The following is an 18,457-nucleotide window of genomic DNA, read 5'->3' on the forward strand; positions in this document are numbered from 1 at the left end:
AAAACAAAAAAGAAACAGTTTTTCACAGACGATTGAATATTTCTCATTCAATTAATTCAGTTCTCACTTGACGACAAGGCAAAAATAACATAAAAACTCAAAATATCTGTATTAAAAATTACGAAGTAAATCTTAAACACTTATTTCTTCGAAAAAATTCCAGAAAGGATTAAGCATAATTTAATTCGCAATAATAAATGAAGGCGTTATCTTTGTTATTGCGAAGCTAAGTTTCTGCTCTAGATTGGCAACAAATCCACTATTCTGCGGTTCCAAATGTAAACAAGCAATGGTCGCCATCAAAAAAAATATTAGGCTTAGCGGCTCTTAAACAACTTTAAAATTGTTGATAATTCTAAAAGTATTGCATACAGATTTACTAAAAGCATAAAAACCTTAACCGGAAGATACGAACAACATAATTCAATCATTTTTAAAGCAAAAAATGTCAATTTACAAACATATAAGAGTGAAGAAACTGAGGTCACTGAGCCAGATAACAGAGTTGATATATATATAAACATATTTATATACGTTTGGTGCGGCCGATTGCTACCAAAATACGAGGTGCTCATCTACATGTTATAACAATCTTATATACAAAATTTCAACGTTCTGAGGCTACTCGTTTTTGAGTTATGGGAGATGCGTACGTATATACGTCCGTACAGACGACACGAAAAATTCTCTTCAGAATTCATTTTAAAGCAGTTTTATAGTGACAAGTGAGCATAAGTAACAACAATAACATCGTACTCACTGTTGAATCAGTTTAGCAGTCGATCACTTTTCAAATCAAAAGCGAAACGTGAGTAATACGTATACAGAAGTTAGCCTTTTGGTGATATAGAATCGATATTGTAAACGCCTGTAAATATATAAATGTTATAAGTGAGCATTTATAATTTATTATTACACTTGTAGCGCGAATAATGCCTGTAACTTATCTTCACTTTTACGCCGAATAATTTTTACAGTTATCATTCTTTAAATAACGCATGAACGCTTAGAACGCTAAACAAACATGTTAGTGAATGTTATATTTTCGGATGTTAGTATGTATTAAAGTATGTGAAATATTCATTAAAAAGGAAATTAAATTTATGAAGACATTATTTAAGTCCTTTTCATATCGCATATATTGATATAAAATAAAAACGCTTTTCCGGAAACAAAAAGCCCCCCGGGAAAGAACGAAAGTTATTATATTCTGAGGGTGCTCATGAGCATGTTTTCTCTAATACGTTAAAAACGTCAATCAGCTTGTATTGGTTAGCAAAAAAAATCTTTTAAATGCTGGCAAAGATCTAGCAAATAGACTGCAAAAATCAACTGCATGCGGGTAATGATTGCATGATTATTTATTTAAATATACAAATCTAATAATTTTATTTAGACATATTTTAAACTATAAAAAAACTTCATCCAAAATGTTTCTACGGTAATAGTGCTTGTTATCATAAAACGTTTTGCTCCGAATCTTTTGCTCCTATCACGATGAAACGTTTGCCTACTTCTTGCAGAATACTTTTATTGTTTTCTTAAAAGTAATCGCAGAAGATGCTTTTAGAACTATTATAATTGATATATTCTTGTTTTTGTGACTTATCTCATTTGTCTGAGGGTAACATCAGAAAAAGCCCACAAAATTAATCGTGGCAAGGCGGGCAAGATTGCACCTGTCGTTGGCAACAGCCTTGAGGACCGTACAGGTGACAGTACAAGTTTGCTCAGTTTGCCCCTCAATTTTGGACGTGTCCGAGGCTCTCTCACCCCTCTTCTCCTATCATCAACCACTCTAGATGACTTTCGGCTGGCCGCATATTTAAAGTGCCCTCATTCCGCACAGCCACTCTATATTTACAAACATCCATGCCTTCTCCAGGAATCGAATCCGGTCCCTTCGGTTCGTCAGTCAGCGTCACTAACCAGTATCTCGGTTAGGCGGCCATATTTAATATAAAAGAATTAATGGCTAACCGCTTTCGAGGTGAAATTGATTGGAACACATACCCATGTTTCTTGACTTTATTTGAAGTACTGGCGGAATGTTTCAATTAGTAGCTGCTATAGACTGTCCTAGCAAAATTTGCATTAATTAAAAACATTAATCCCGTAAATGATTAGAAAGACTTACATGATAAAAAATATGATAAATGAGGTGGTTTGTGCGTGATAGGGGTCTGTTTTTCATCAAGAAAATCTGAACTTCTTTGCTGAAAACTGAATATCTAACCTGAAGTTGAAAGGTATTTTAACTTTTTTTTTTTTTTTTTTTTTTTTTGCAATAAACACGAACTACACTCTAGTAAATGTTCTCTCTGTTACTTTCAAGAGAAGAATGTATTTCATATATTTCTTCCTTGAAAGTAAGCTAACTTTCTGTGGCAACAAAATTCACGTACCATAAATGTGAAATACGTGACATAGCTTTTCTTCAAACTGTTTCTAACAGTGTTCAGAGATATATCAATATAAGTGTAGGCAGTTAAAGCGATAATTAATTTTGAAAAAGCATTTAAAAGCTATCTGGATTCATTTTAGAGAAGGGTTTGTCTTTTCGAAACACATTGTATAAGAAGCAATATAACTTTATGAATTAGACTACTTTATGAATAAGGAAATTTACAAATGAAGAAAGCTATTAATTAATTCATCACAGCATCCCAATTCAGAAAGATACTAATTCAAAAGAATCTGAATGAGGTCGTGTCTTAATTTTCTTTTTTATATTGCCAAATATATACTAAATGTAAGTTAATTTAAAGAAAGAAGCATTGTAGGTGCACTTGATGACTAAAGCAAGATAAGGTTCTCGAAGTTTCATTCAGAGGAAATACACAAATGATTCAATAATTTGTAAAATCAATGGGATTTTTGAAGTAGGGAACACGAAAAATGAGCAATGCCCTCGCCGGGACTTGAACCTGGACCTCTCTCATACGCGCCAAGTGTGCTACCTTTACTCCACGAAGGCATGCAGAAAGTAAAGGGAATAACCTGATATACTTCTCCTTTTAAAGGGCGACTGGGGATTCGGGGATCCAATCGCCAAATCCTGGTGGTGAAGAATCATCATTCACCACCTTTTTTTCAGTTCTGGCGCCAATGTAGATTTATTAGATTATTTTGATGCGGGAGACGTGAAAAATGTGCAATGTCCTTGCCGGAACTCCGACCTGGAACTCCCGAATACACGCCAAGTGAGTTTTCCGTTACACCATGAAGGCATGCTGGAAGGTGGAAGAAAATGCCATTTTTTAACCTTTAGAAATTCACCGATTTATTTATGAAAATGTAAGGATACACATTATTTAATACACCTAAGAAAATTAATTTTGTTATGATGTATGGTTATGCCTATCTCAACTACTTGTCCCTGCCCCTTGTTTCGATGATTAATATCAGACACTTCGATGATTGATATCAGACAAGTCGTGTATGATTCTAATTATATCCTAAAGCGTTTAGTGACCTTGGAAAGGGCGCAGCAAAAATTCTAGGCCTCTTTCTAGGTAGTCCCAGAGATGCTCGAAAGTAAATAATACTAACAAAACTGGTTAATCCCTTTGATGAATAGGTGCAAAGAATTGGTTAATTCCAATTTATGCATAAGCGTGGGCATTCACTTAGAGTCATTTAAAATTTTCGAAACCAGGAAACTAAAGAAATCCGCAATTGTCTTCGGAAGGATTCGAACTCTGGACCTTCCAAATACGCGTCCAGCCTGCTTTCAGTTACACCATGAAGGCACGCAGAATGGGGGAAGGAAATCCTTACGTATTAATCCAAAAAAATCTTCTACTATGTACAACTAGTAACATTACAGCATATGCTGTCTAAACTAGTCTAAACTTTCGTCTCAATAGTCTACTAAATTCATAGATTCATAAATAACCATCACACAAGTACATAATTTGGAGATCATTCTGTTTTAGAGATCTGGACAGCAATTCTTGAGGAGGTCATACTTATCTCTCAAATAGTTGCTGTCCAAATCATAATATTGTCCTTTTGTGTAACATCCTTTTTGAGAATGTTTAAGACGCAGTATCTCCAGTTCTTTACTTCTCTCTCTATAATCATACAATCCAGCTGCATATTGAACCTGAATTTATTAGCTCTATTTATGTCTTCTGCACTGTGTTTTGTTTGTAGTCGAAATGACTTGCATAGGAGTTGATCACCAGTAAGGGGTTTAAGGAATATGTATAATATATACAGGGTATTTTTATCACCAAATAAACTCATTAATACAAGGTAGAAAGATATGTCTTCTGTAAGCGAGTAAGTTCGCCACCAGCAAGAGGTCTTCTAAAGCGTGATATGACCAAAAACACTTTTCGTTAAACAGGTGAGTAAGCAGTTGACAGCGATCAGGCATAATGACTTTTCTTAAATGGTTTCGTGTTTAACTTTATGTGAAGAAATATAGTTAGGCTTTTATTATTTATAATTTATTATTATGGTTAGTCCTACTCGTTAACTGTACTCGCCAATTTTTCTTAAATTTTTTCTTTTATCATCTTTTATAAAACTCTTCATTGGGTATTGTAAAGATGTAGCTTAGTCATGTAAATGTTCCTCTGATTCATGTGTTTCCTAGAGGCAGTCGATGGCAGTTGACCTCCCAGGTTATGGTAGTAGTTCTAGCAGCTGTAGTGCTGGTCGTTCTCCTCACAGGAATCGCAGTTGTGCTGATAAGGAAGACACGAAGAAGAATGCAAGATCAGAAAAGTAAGTAAGCTTTTCATTTTAAATGTAAACTTTTCATTCGAACTTTTATAAAAATTGCATATTCTTAATAGGAATTACGAATGCTAAAGTAAGCCTATCACAAGCTTTTCTAAGCAAGCTTATGTTAGAATTGTTTCATTTACTTAAACTTGCTTTTAATGCGTAATGATTTTATTAAAATTATTCTTTCTTTTGACTGAAAATTCTAATAAGTTGACAGACTTTTGTCATAAGTTAACTGTACTTGATTGAATGTGATATGTTGTGTATTTAACAGATTTAAGACGTTTGAGCACACTGTCCTCTATTTAGCACAGTTTTATTAAAGAATCATAAGTTAGAATAATTATCAAACCTTTTATTTAACAAGTTATAGAGTTTGTTTGCTTAACTCCGATAACACACAAATATAATAGAAATCAAAGTTAACGGTTCTTAACAAACATTTAAATTAAGTGTTGAAATAAAGAACTCACATGATAACTCATTTAAAAGTTTTACATATCTTCAGGCTTACCTATTATGCAATATTATCAGCAGAATATTCCAAAAAGTGAAGGCAACATGCAGAAAAGAATGAAGAACAAGTACAACGTTAGCGTACAATCTTTTTAAGATTTCTGCATCTGAACCATAGAATCCTTTCTCGTCAATATGGTTACAGCCGAAAACATCGCGGCAAAAAATGGCGGACGAAAACGTCGCGGAGAAAACAACGCAAGGCAAAAACGTCGTGTTACAAAACATCGTGGGAGAAAACATCGCAACGAGAAAACATCGCAGTTCTAAAACATCGTGGTACAAAACATCGTCGTCGAAAATAAAGCGCTTCAAAAACTTCGCAGTTTAAAAATATCGTCGTCGAAAATATCGTGGTAAAAAATAAAGAATCTACAAATCATCGCATGACGATAACATCGCAGACATGCTTCTTTCAGGCTTTAATAACTGTAAATGGATATTCTCATATTGATTTGTGATCGCAAGATGGAAAGAAGGATAATTTTTACTTTCATACTTTTTATTAACTAATAAATTTTTGCTGAGAAAATAAGAATGAAACTTAAGCATAGAAAATTAATGCAACTTATAGCACTTAATAGAATTTTAAACCGACATAGTTAACTAACAAAGACCATTAATAAATCATTTTTATAAAGTTTTTACTGGTAATTTTTCATGAAAAGTATAATCTATAATTTGCATTTAATTTTTTATGCTTAAGTTTCCTTCTTACTTTTTCGGCAAACAATTATTAGTTAATAAAATATGTGAAAATAAAAATTATCCTTCTTTACATACTGCACTCACAAATCATTATGGGAATATCCATTTACAATAATTAAAACCTGAAAAAAGCATGTCTGCGAAGTTATCGTCATGCGATGATTTGTAGATACTTTATTTTTTACCACGATATTTTCGATGACGATGTTTTTAAACTGCGAAGTTTTTGAACCGCTTTATTTTCGACGACGATGTTTTGTACCACGATGTTTTAGAACTGCGATGTTTTCTCTTTGCGATGTTTTCTCCCACGATGTTTTGTAGCACGACGTTTTCGCCTTGCGTTGTTTTCTCCTCGACGTTTTCGTTCGCGATGTTTTTGCCGCGAAGTTATCGGCGGACACCGTCAATATATATCGTTTGGTATTCGTTTGTTTTTCTGATTTGCCGAGTTTCATTATGCAAAAGCGACACAAATATATTCTAAGAGAATTCTAAAAGCAATTATTAAAAACAATGCTATTATTTTTACTTCCTAGTACGAAGTAAAAAGGAAGTATTGTAATCGCAAAAAGTTTCAGGCAGCATATTTCAACGAAAATATCCATTTTGACCGCTATCGAATGCAATTTAACGATGTTTTTGCGTGATATCTGTACGTAAGGACAGAATAAAAGACTCGTTTCCTTCAAAAACATTATAAAACTTCTTTAAAATGAATTCTGAAAAGAATTTTTCGTGTCGTCTGCACGGACGTATATACGTACGCATCTCCCATAACTTAAAAACGCGTAGCCTCAGAACGTTGAAATTTTGTATATAAGATTGTTATAACATGTAGATGAGCACCTCGTATTTTGGTAGCAATCGGCCGCAACAAACGTATATAAATATGTTTATATATATATCCACTCTGTTATCCGGCTCAGTGATCTCAGTTTCTTTACTCTCATATGTTTGTAAATTGTACATTTTTTGCTTTAAAAATTATTCAATTATGTTGTTTTTATCTTCCGGTTAAGGTTTTTATGCCTTTAGTAAATCTGTGTGCAATATATTTAGAATTACCAACAATTTTAAAGTTGTTTAAGTACCGCTAAGCCTTTTTTCTGACGGCGGCCATTGATTTTTACATTTGAAACAGGAAACTAGTGGATTTGTTGCCAATCTAGAGAAACTTAGCTTCGCAATAACAAAGATAACGCATTCATTTATTATTGCCAATTAAATCGGGCTTAATTCTTTCTGGAATTTTTTCGAGGAAATAAGCGTTTGAGATTTACTTCGTAATTTTTAATATAGATATTTTGAGTTTTCATGTATTTTTGCCTTCCCGCGAAGTGAGAACTGAATTAATTAAATAATATATATTCAATCGTCTGTAAAAAACTGTTTCTTTTTTGTTTTGTTTGCTTAATTTCTTTTATACATCATTCTAGCTTTATTATAGTATTTAAATAGAACATGTGGCAACGTTTAGATAATTCTATTCTTTAAATGATATAAATTGTGTGCATTATGAGTTATAATATGAATGAAATATAATACTGTTAAGTGAATCTAGCGTCAGAGTGTCGCTACGGTAAATAAATAGAGTGAAGTTTATAGAATGTATTTATTCTACTGTGGTTTATGCGCTGTCGGCGAAGTAGATTTAATTCAATCTAATAAGTTTAAATGAAATGCAAGAAAAAATGTGTATCATTTAATATTCCGTACAAGGAAGTCATGTGGTGTACACATCAGATTTTTTTTTTGTTTAAATTACTGTAGATGTCATACTCGATAATGTAGCCACTTTAGTTGTCAGTCTTGCAGTCCTTTGCTAAAGAACTGTAATTTGATTAAATGCCATCTTTTACAGAAACACTTTCTACACCACACTGTTGAACTAATTTTTATATGTATGGAAAGACTTATATTAATATGTTTACTTGTTTCTATACGAATTACGACTGCCTGCTGCATATTATGTTACAGCAATAGTAAAATAATGTTTTGTCATCTTTATGAATGCTCAAGTTATTCAATTATTGTAATAACTGCTCACAAATATCCGAATCCTTCGAGCTAATGAATAATATTCGAAGCTTTAAGTGTTTGTATTGTTTTTAAAATAATATATATCTGAAAAAGATTTTAACATATTTGCAGTGTAAGGATGAACACTTTAAGCAGTCAGTCTTTTTTTTTTTCACTCAAAACAATTCGTTCTACTTCATACCGCCCCCGCAAAATATTATTTAGTAAATAAAAGGCAGTTACAATATTCGCTTTCAGATATTCACGAAAATAATTTTAAAAAACCCTGAATCAATCTGGCTTCAGAACCAAGCTTAACTGTAAGAAACGCTTCCTTTGATTTGTTATTAATAATTTTTCATGCCAAATAAAATGAACTGCAAATCTTCAGTGAGCCATACTTCCTCTTTTATTATCCGTATTTTGTGGCTACCATCAAGGAAATAATTATTCAAACTCTATTCAATTATATTTTTCAGTTCCTGGAAAAGATTCATCGTAAATTACGGTGTTATTTTCGGCTCCATTTATCGTTTAGCAACCATGAAAAATCGTATTTCTATAAAGGATGAGCAGTTTGTAGTTTACCTCATTTACTTTAGGAGTTTTAATAATTAATTATTAATGCTAAAAAGAATTTGCCTCAGTAACCCTTTATCTACCCATGTAAATGGATTTTAAATGATGATTCTTCGTTGAGTTACTTTTAGTCAGTATTTTTGCATGTGCTTATAGACATTACAATGGTTTCTAGTTAAGAACTGATAATGCTATTAAGTACCCACTTTCAGCTACTAGTTATTTGTAGCAAATAATATATGTATTGTATTTTATTCATAAGGAGACTAGAAGATTACTTGACAGAATCCCTCCAAAAACTACACTATCCTTTAACTTTTTAAGGCAATATCGATAAGGGCAGCGTACGTAATTACTATAAATTACTAACTTTAAGATACGTGCTGTAAGTAAAAAACAATAATAATAATCTTGTAGTCAAGGAATTAGGTGTAAGTATGGAACTAAATTTGCATACAACTATTGAGTATTATTAATTAAAACAAATGTTCAAGTGAAACATCATACATTAAATGAGACTTTTGTATGTGGTACATATATAAAAAACTGTCTCTTAATAATCAATATGGAAATTAGTTATTTTCATCCAAACTTACTATATTATATATATGTAAGATAAAAATGTATGAATCAGAATTATAATATAACTATAAACATTAATTCTTCCTCTCTGTTCTAAAATCGTAATAACTTATCTGCATTGCGTCATTCAAATTAATCATGCGATCTTACGTAACCGTTAATACCAGATGCCTCTTGACGACCCATCACCGAATTGTAAACCAAAACTTTTCTCTTCGCGTGCTTCCATCTTTCATAACTACGCACTTCAGCTTTTGCTCTCTACTGTGCTAAGATGTAATATCGCTGGCTTACTTTCTATCCCAACAATATCAAAAATGTAAATCTTCTGTGGAAAGGCACGACTAGAGTGCCAAGTCATTGTGGCCACAAATATTAGTTGCCAATAAAAATGGAATTAAAACTGCCTCGACTGCCAAGTTCTTTAAATACTACGCAATCAAAATTCTTCTTCAATATGGATCTAAGCACGCATCTACAGTGTTCCGTCTTTTCCTTTGCTCTTATTATGACATATATATATATATATAATATAGTCAGGATATATATATATATAGGAATCGCAAAATTTGTCATTATCGAGCTAGATTGTGAGGCTAGTTACTTTTTTCTAATTTAAATAGGTTTAGCTATCTAAGAATTTATTAGTTTCATAATAGACTGATACAATCTTTAAAATGGTTCCTTAAGGAAAATGTTTCGTATTAATTCACTTAATAGAGAAGATTTTAATTAACACATAAAAAACGCTCCATTTGCATTCATCATTCGAACTTTTGAAAACATTAAGAAACAAACCTTAACAGTTTTAAAAAATATAGTAACGTAATGTCTGAAAATATTGGTGCTTTTTTGACTTCCTTGTACGAAGTTAAAAGGAAGTATTGTAATCGCGAAAAGTTACAGGGAGCATATTTCAACAAAATATCCATTTTGATCGCTATCGAATGCAATTTAACGATGTTTTTGCGTGATATCTCTACGTAAGGACAGAATAAAAGACTCGTTTCCTCAAAAAAAATTATAAAACTGCTTTAAAATGAATTTTGAAGAGAATTTTTTGGGCGTCTCTACGTACGTATCTCGCATAACTCAAAAACGAGTAGCCTCAGAACGTTGAAATTTTGTATATAGGACTGCTGTAACATGTAGATGTGCACCTCGTATTTTGGTGGCAATCGGCCGCACCAAACGTATATAAATATATTTATATATTTATCTACTCTGTTACCCTGCTCAGTGATCTCAGTTTCTTTACTCATATATGTTTGTAAATTGTACATTTTTTGCTTTAAAAATGATTGAATTATGTTATTTTTATCTTCTGGTTAAGGGTTTTTATGCCTTTAGTAAATCTGTATGCAATTATTTCAGAATTATCAACAATTTTAAAGTTTTTTAAGTGCCACTAAGCCTTTTTTTATCGCGGCCATTGATTTACATTTGAAACAGCAGACTAGTGATTTGTTGTCAATCTAGAGAAACTTAGCTTCGCAACAACAAAGATAACGCCTTCATTTATTATTGTCAATTAAATCATGCTTAATCCTTTCTGGAATTTTTTCGAGGAAATAAGTGTTTAAGATTTAATTCGTAATTTTTAATACAGATATTTTGAGTTTTTATGTATTTTTGCCTTGTCGCAAAATGAGAACTGAATTAATTGACTGAGAAATACTCAATCGTCTGTGAAAAACTGTTTCTTTTTTGTTTTGTTTGCTTAATTTATTTTATACATCATTCTAGCTTTATTATAGTATTTGAATAGGACATGTGGCAACGATTAGATAATTCTGTTCTTTAAATGATATAAATTTTGTGCATTATGAGTTATAATATGAATGAAATATAGTACTGTTAAGTGAATCTAGCGCCAGAGTGTCGCTATGGTAAACAAATACTAGAGTGAATTTTAAAGAATGCATTTATTCTATTGTGGTTTATGCGCTGTTGGCGAAGCCTTTTTAATCCAATCCAATAAGTTTAAATGAAATGCAAAAAAAAAAAAAAAAAAAAAAAAAAAAAAAAAAAAAAAAAAGCGTATAATTTAATATTCCGTACAAGGAAGTCATGTGGTATACACATCAGATTTTTTAAACAGTTATATCTCGTAATTTAGACGTAACTCGTTTCATAGAAAAGAAAACTGTTGAATTTTACACACGTCATTTTCTACAATAATGTTCTGGTTTTATTTATTATGTATTTTACTTCTTCATGTTAAAATTTTAATCTTTCCCTAAATTACAAAAAGCAAATAGCGCGTGTAGGAAAATAAAAAAACAATTTTTAGATTTGTAATTGTCTAACGCATTTTTATTGCAGTTCTAAAGCCAAGTAAGAGTAATTTTATGTTTTTTTTTTCCCCAATAAACTGAACAAAATGATGAATTTTTAAAAGCCATGTAGTTTAAATACATGGGTGTTTTTTTAAAACTGTAGTATGTAAAAAAGCACAATTCAAAACTCAATGAAATTTAAAAATTTATTATAATATCTCAAAAGTAACTAGAAGTTTCCTTTTTCAGAATTCCTCTTTCTAAATATTATCAGTCGTAACCCAGAGACAAATTTCCTTACAGAAAGCTAAAAATCCGCGTAGGTTAAGTTGTAGAATTTGTTTTTCAATCCAATGGAATTTTTTATTAATATGCTCAGTTTCTGGCATGTTTATTAAATCTTCCACTTTAGGAAAGCGATCTATGTTCAGTTCAAATAGTAACAAACATATCCATCAGTGAACATGGATATTTCATATTTGATATCCTAGTATTACACGATTACATCATAGAAATGCTGAAAACTATCTGTACATCCTTAACACTGCTACTCCTTACAACAATCTGAAAGACACAGATCTGGAGCTCTGGTTGGCCAATCATGCTAAAAGTGGTAGCTTATGACAGGATTTTCCCTAAATGCCCAGAGTAAGAACAGTTTGAGGGAAAACAGTATGGGTTAACGCTACAAACTAAAAGACAGTGCACTACGAATAAGAGGGTAATAAAATTATAAAAACAACAACCGCTAAAAAATCAATAAGATAAATAAAATGAGTTTAATGCAGTATTTTAATGATTCTGCAGTTTTGTTGAAAACGGGGTCCACGCTCTTCAAATCGTAGCAAAATACAGAAATCATCTAAGACAGCATATTTATTTATTCCATTTCCTTTCTATAGGTGGCAGAATTTATTTATCATTTCCTTCCATATATAATATGATTTTAAAATCAATACGCTTTATACTAATTTGTATTTTAATCAATATTGGGGGTTTAGTTACGAAATTAGTATAAATTATCAGTGTAAATTGATCTTGCAAACTAAAAGAGAAATCAAATTTCTCGTCACGGATTACGAATCCTGTGTGCTAAGAGGAAAAATACATAGATATTTAGTAGCTAATTATAGCTGGGAATTTGATCAATTTTTATTCTGGTTTAACGCAACTTATGCGCAAAGCCCTTTCAGTTCATGAACCGGATTTTCTTAAGCACTTCACAAAAATGCATCTTATTTACTTAACGGCATTAAATCCAATCCAGTCCTACTATCTTAAATTTTTCCTGTTTCACTACTGTTTTCCTCGAGAGATGGCGCTGCTACGCCAGCTGATATAACTAAAATTACTGTCGCTCCTTCCACGTCTAGGAAAACATTTTTGCTACTGAAGAAAGTGCCCACCAGCGGCCGAGCGGTAAAGTCGCTGAACACTGGTAGTTCGGTCCGAGGTTCGAATCCCGCGAACGGGCTGGCTGCATGGGCGTTTTCGTGGTTTTCCCCATGTGTAACGTGTATACGAGCCAGTTTCCCTTAGAAAGTCCTCCACGAAGGCATCCCTCCTCTTAGGCAGATAGCCCTCGAGGCTTTGCCATACTCACACACACACGCTACTAAAGAAAAGAATTTTTGTCTTATCTCCTTCGAAATGAACATCGAGTTTCATTCAAAATCTAAGCGAATCTAAGGATGCTTTATCCGTTAATTTTTTTAACGGATAATAATTTCAGCTCTTATCTGCCTGAATATTTCGAAGCCCAGTGATTGCTTTTATTATACACTAGGAAATATGATGTTTTATAGCAGATCTTCGTAATACTAACCTATGACAATAATAGTTAAGCTTCATCCTGCATGCATATTGCAAACCTCAGTGCCAACCTTTTTTCCAGGTTAGGACATTGTTTTAAAATAGGTCAGTCATACTAACCAACGACACTAAATGTTAAATGCAGTCACAAATGTTTGTTGGATATAATTACATTAATTTAAAAATTTATGCAGTAAATATTTTTATAAAAAATCTGATGTTTCACATGACTTCCTTGTACGCAATATTAAATTATACGCATTTTTTCTTACATTTCGTGTAAACTTATTGGATTGAATTAAATCTACTTCGCCGACAGCGCATAAACCACAATAGAATAAATACATTCTTTAAAATTCACTCTATTTGTTTACCATAGCGACACTCTGGCGCTAAGTTCATTTAACAGTATTATATTTCGTTCATATTATAACTCAGAATGCACAAAATTTATATAAATTAAAGAATTATCTAATCGTTGCCACATGTTCTGTTCAAATACTATAATAAATCTAGAACGATGTATAAAAGAAATTAAGCAAACGAAACAGAAACAGTTTTTCACAGACGATTGAGTATTTCTCATTCAATTAATTCAGTTCTCACTTCGCAACAAGGCAAAAGTACATAAAAACTCAAAATATCTGTATTAAAAATTACGAAGTAAATTTTAAACACTTATATCCTCGAACAAATTCCAGAAAGGAATAAGCACGATTTAATTCGCAATAATAAATGAAGGCGTTATCTTTGTTGTTGCGAAGCTACGTTTCATACGAACAACATAATTCAATCATTTTTAAAGCAAAAATTTGTACAATTTACAAACATATAAGAGTAAAGAAACTGTGATTACTAAGCCGGGTAACAGAGTGGATATATATATTGTAATATCTTGTTATTTAATAAATAAATATAATTATTGTTGAAGTGGCAACGCCATATTTATATCAAACCGTTACTCAGCAACGAGAGATATTGTTAAAGAGGATTAGGATTCTGAAGATTTTGCCAGCTAGGAGTAGTGTTAAAATTTTGCCACTTAAGAATTGTATAAAATTTGTCTACCACCGAGAACTAGAAATAAAATTTATGTTCTACTAAGAAGATTGTCTGTTTTGTAAATTACTGCAGAATACATTACAGTCTTAAGAAATTGGAGGTTCCACCGAGATACTGGAAATTAGGAGTGCAATTATCAATTTTGATGGTGCTAGTCTCCTAATCCCAGAAATTTGCTGAATTTTTTAGAACAAATTTGCTAATACCAATTTCCGAGTTTGTTTATTTCAAGGAGAAATGGATGTAAGAAGTCTGCTGTTTTAAATCCAGATTTGAAGCGGATCATTAAGGTTATCTTCTGTGCTTCTATAACTTGCGTCCGAGAAAAAATTGTCAAAAACAGGATACTGGTGATCTCTGAAGATAAGATTAAGTTTTGGTTTTCTTAAAAAAGCTTTTATTGAATTTTAATACTTTGTTTCAGAATTATAGTATATCGTGTAAGATTTTGTTTAAAATAACTGACACTAAGAATATTCAGCTTAAATTTATAATTGATATTTGTGGTAAAGAAGTATTTTAAAATTATTATTTATGCTTTACTTCTATTTGTATTGAATTTTTATGTTGATAATTGATATGTGGAAGCCATCCCGGCGTTTATATAAAAAAAAAAAAGAAAAAAAAAAAAAAAAAAAAAAGAACTGCTAGCTGAATTTTGAATTTGTTGCCAAGCAGGCGCGTGGAAAATAAGTAGCAACGTCAAACTGACGTAGTGTGATTTGATTATACTGCAGAATTGGCAAAAAGTTTTTTTTCTTAGTTCTCGCCATCCAGGCGTGTGATAGATAGTAGCGTCATCCCGACGTATTACAGATTGTATATTCTAAAGGTTGTATTGCCAAACTGGCAAAAATTGTTTTTGTTATCGCCAACCAGGCGTGGAGATAGATAGTAAAATCGTCAAACTGACGTTGGTAAAATTCCATTGTATTGCCTTACTGGCAAAGGTGTTTATACAGTTATAGCTAACGAGGCTTGTGAATAGTGAGTTAAAACGTCAACCCGACGTAGTATTAAATTATTTTGTGCCAACCTGGCAAAGTTGTTTAAATAATTCTCTCCAATTGGTTAGTGTGAATTTCGTATTCGAGAAATTAAATCTCGCCAGAAATTATATATTTTTAATACAAGTACGAGCTTTTAGATTGAATTTCAAAAGGAAGCCTATTAAAAGTAACTTGTGTCAACATGTCATTCTTAGCTAGGAGTAAAAAACAGGATTTAAAAGTACTAGCAGAAGAGTTAGGTTTAACCGTGAAACCTGAATTTAAGATTGCTCAATTGCATAAACTGATTACTGAAAGTCCCGATTATGATGAGGAGTTTACTCGAGAACTACTGGCTGCAATTAGAGAAGAAAGGGAACGAAAAGAAGAATGTGAAAGAAAAGAAAGAGAAAAGGAACGTGAAAGAGAAGAAAGAGAAAATGAACGCGAAAGAGAAGAAAGAGAAAAAGAACGTGAAAGAGAAGAAAGAGAAAGGAGAGAAGAACGCGAAAGGGAAGAAAGAGAAAAAGAACGCGAAAGAGAAGAAAGAGAAAAGGAACGCGAAAGAGAAGAAAGAGAAAGGCAACGCGAAAGAGAAGAAAGAAAAGAAGAGCTTGAAAGAGAAGAGCGAATTAGAGCCTTTGAGCTACAGAAACTTCAACTGGAAGCAATGGCTGCCACAGCACAGCCGGCAGAAACTACGCAGTTACCTGGGCAGCCTTTAAAAATCAGAATTCATGATGTCATGCCACGTTTCAACCCTAAAGAAGATGAAATAAGTTTATTCCTGGTGTTATTTGAGCGTCAAGCTAAAATAATGAATATACCTGCTGAAAATCAAGTGACTCAACTTATTTCATTACTGCCTCCTGACATTGTTCAGCTTATTGCTAGAGAACCAGAAGAGGAAGCGAAAAAGTATGAATATGTAAAATCTTTACTGTTACAACGATTTAAATTAAGTGCGGAAAAATTTCGACAACTATTTAATAAACACCAAAAATCTACTGAAAGTACTTGGTATGATTTCTACTATGAATTAAAGAATTATTTAGAAGGATGGCTTAACGGATTAAACATTAAAACTTTTGAACAGCTAAAAGATCTCATGCTGGTTGATCAAATAAAAAAGCGTACCTCTCTTGATTTCAAAGAACATTTTATGGATCAATGGACAACCATCATTTCACCTACTGAAATGGTTAAGAAAATTGAAGATTTTGAAGATGTGAGAAAAACAATAAAACCGAAATTTTCTACCAATCAGACTGAGAAATTTAACAAAGGATCATTTAAACTGCGTTATGATAATTTTGTGAAAAAAATAGAGCATCCGCCTCATTTTAAGCATTCTGATAGATGGGATGATTCAAAATACAAGAAAGATCATCAGCAAAGCAATCAGTTCCAAAACAAAAACCAAGAAAATTTATATGACAAAAGATATCGACCGCGTTGTTTCGAGTGTGGATCATATGAACATTTTAAGCCTCAGTGTCCTCGCTTAAAACCAAATGAAAAGGTAAATTGCGTATCTTCAAATGATGATTTGTTAGAGACATATACAATTAACGGTTTAGTGAATGGGTATGAAATGCCTATTCTTCGAGACACAGGAGCCACTGTTGATGTTATTTCTCGGAAATACATAGATAACGCAAAAATGACTGGAGAACATGTCTGGGTACAATATCTTTTAAATGACCATTTAGTATGTCTACCGTTAGCGGAAGTTGAAATTAATTGCGAGCTTGGTAATATAAAGACAAAGGCAGCTGTTGTTACAAATGATCCCGGAAGATATGTATTGGGTAACAAAACTGCACAATTGTTCAAAAATAAATCATTCTTAAATTTAGAAAAAATAAATGCGGTTTTGACACGTTCTCAAGTAAAAAGATCTCATGAAGATGACCGAAGCAGAGAAATTGAAATGGAGAAACTAGAAGAAGTGAAGTTTATTGAAACTGACGAAGATATTTTACCGCAAGCTGATGAGGAAGACAAGGAAATTAAGAAAGTGATTAATGTTAATTCAAAGGAATTAATTGAATCTCAGCATCAAAGCAGAGATCTAACGTCATTACTTAAGGAAGCTAAAAATGAAAATTCCAGCAAGACAAATGATTTCAAAGTAAAAGAAAACGGATTGTTGGTGAAAAGGAAAATGGATAAAAACGGAAATGAAAGGGAATTAATTGTTATTCCTGAAAAATATAGGGATCAAATGCAGAACTACACAACTTTGATGCAGAACCAAACAAATAATAGTGCTAAAACTCAGAATAATTTGGTCAATACGCACCCTCCTAAGAGTCAAGCCTCTGTCAATGCTTCAGAGAAATCTGACAAACAGTTTAAGCGTTCATCTCTTCATGAGAAAACTGAAGTTATTTATATGGAAGTTGACTCGCCTTATTTACCTGCTGATTCATCTTCTGTAGATAGTATGTGTGATTACTCCTCTACAAGTTCCCCAGTTCCTTCTTCTCCAAAAAGCAAAGATGTGTTTGACAGTTTGTTAACAGCAGATCAAAGAACTTCTGATAAAAGAACTCATGAAGGTGCTTCTAAAGCTAAGAAATTAAAAATACGTTCAGAATCTACGCACACGTCAGAAAACTTAGCAAAGAGGCATAAACATGATGAAGGATACTCAAAGTTGCCACATTCAATGAGAATGCAAGTAGCAGATAAGAACAAAGATTCATCTCGCAAAGAGCAAAAACTATCTTACAAGAAAGAACTGACAAAATTAAACGATTCTCAATTAAAAGTTCCAGATGAATTTCCAAGTTCTGGAGTTGAGATGCAAGTCAAAGAGAAGTTTTTAAAGAAACTAAACAGACAAGAGCAAGTTGTTGAAGAAGAAAAACTGCCACAAAAGCCTCTCTCACACTCACCTGATTTCAATAAGGACTTCATTTGGCAAACTGATGTTTCAGACTCTGGTATGGGTGTCATTGTAGCTCAAAAAGGTGAACGAGACAATGAACATCCAATATTATACCTCAGTAAGAAGTTTACAGAAACTGAAAAAAAGTACTCTACCACAGAAAAGGAATGCGCCGCCATAATATTTGCTGTAAAGAAACTTCAATGTTATTTAGACGGGCATACTAAATTCCTCATCATGACCGATCTTAATCCCTTAGTTTGGCTCAAAAA

General features: G+C 32.5%; 2 protein-coding genes across 2 annotated transcripts in view; one reads left to right on the forward strand and one right to left on the reverse strand.

The window, feature by feature from the left end:
• LOC146995008 (uncharacterized) overlaps positions 1–18,457 on the reverse strand; it is a 216,132-nt gene that overhangs the window by 50,811 nt on the left and 146,864 nt on the right. The gene's annotated exons all lie outside the window — the stretch shown is intronic.
• Positions 17,538–18,457, forward strand: part of LOC118181785 (uncharacterized) — a 99,094-nt gene continuing 98,174 nt past the window's right edge. Inside the window, exon 1 of the mRNA XM_085825134.1 lies at positions 17,538–17,853. Within this exon, the coding sequence (XP_085681260.1) occupies positions 17,538–17,853 (316 nt within the window). The remainder of the gene's footprint in view (positions 17,854–18,457) is intronic.

Source organism: Stegodyphus dumicola, chromosome 10, assembly GCF_044657685.1.
Source record: "Stegodyphus dumicola isolate Sdum_Otavi_A_Nest chromosome 10, ASM4465768v1".
NCBI lineage: Eukaryota > Metazoa > Arthropoda > Arachnida > Araneae > Eresidae > Stegodyphus > Stegodyphus dumicola.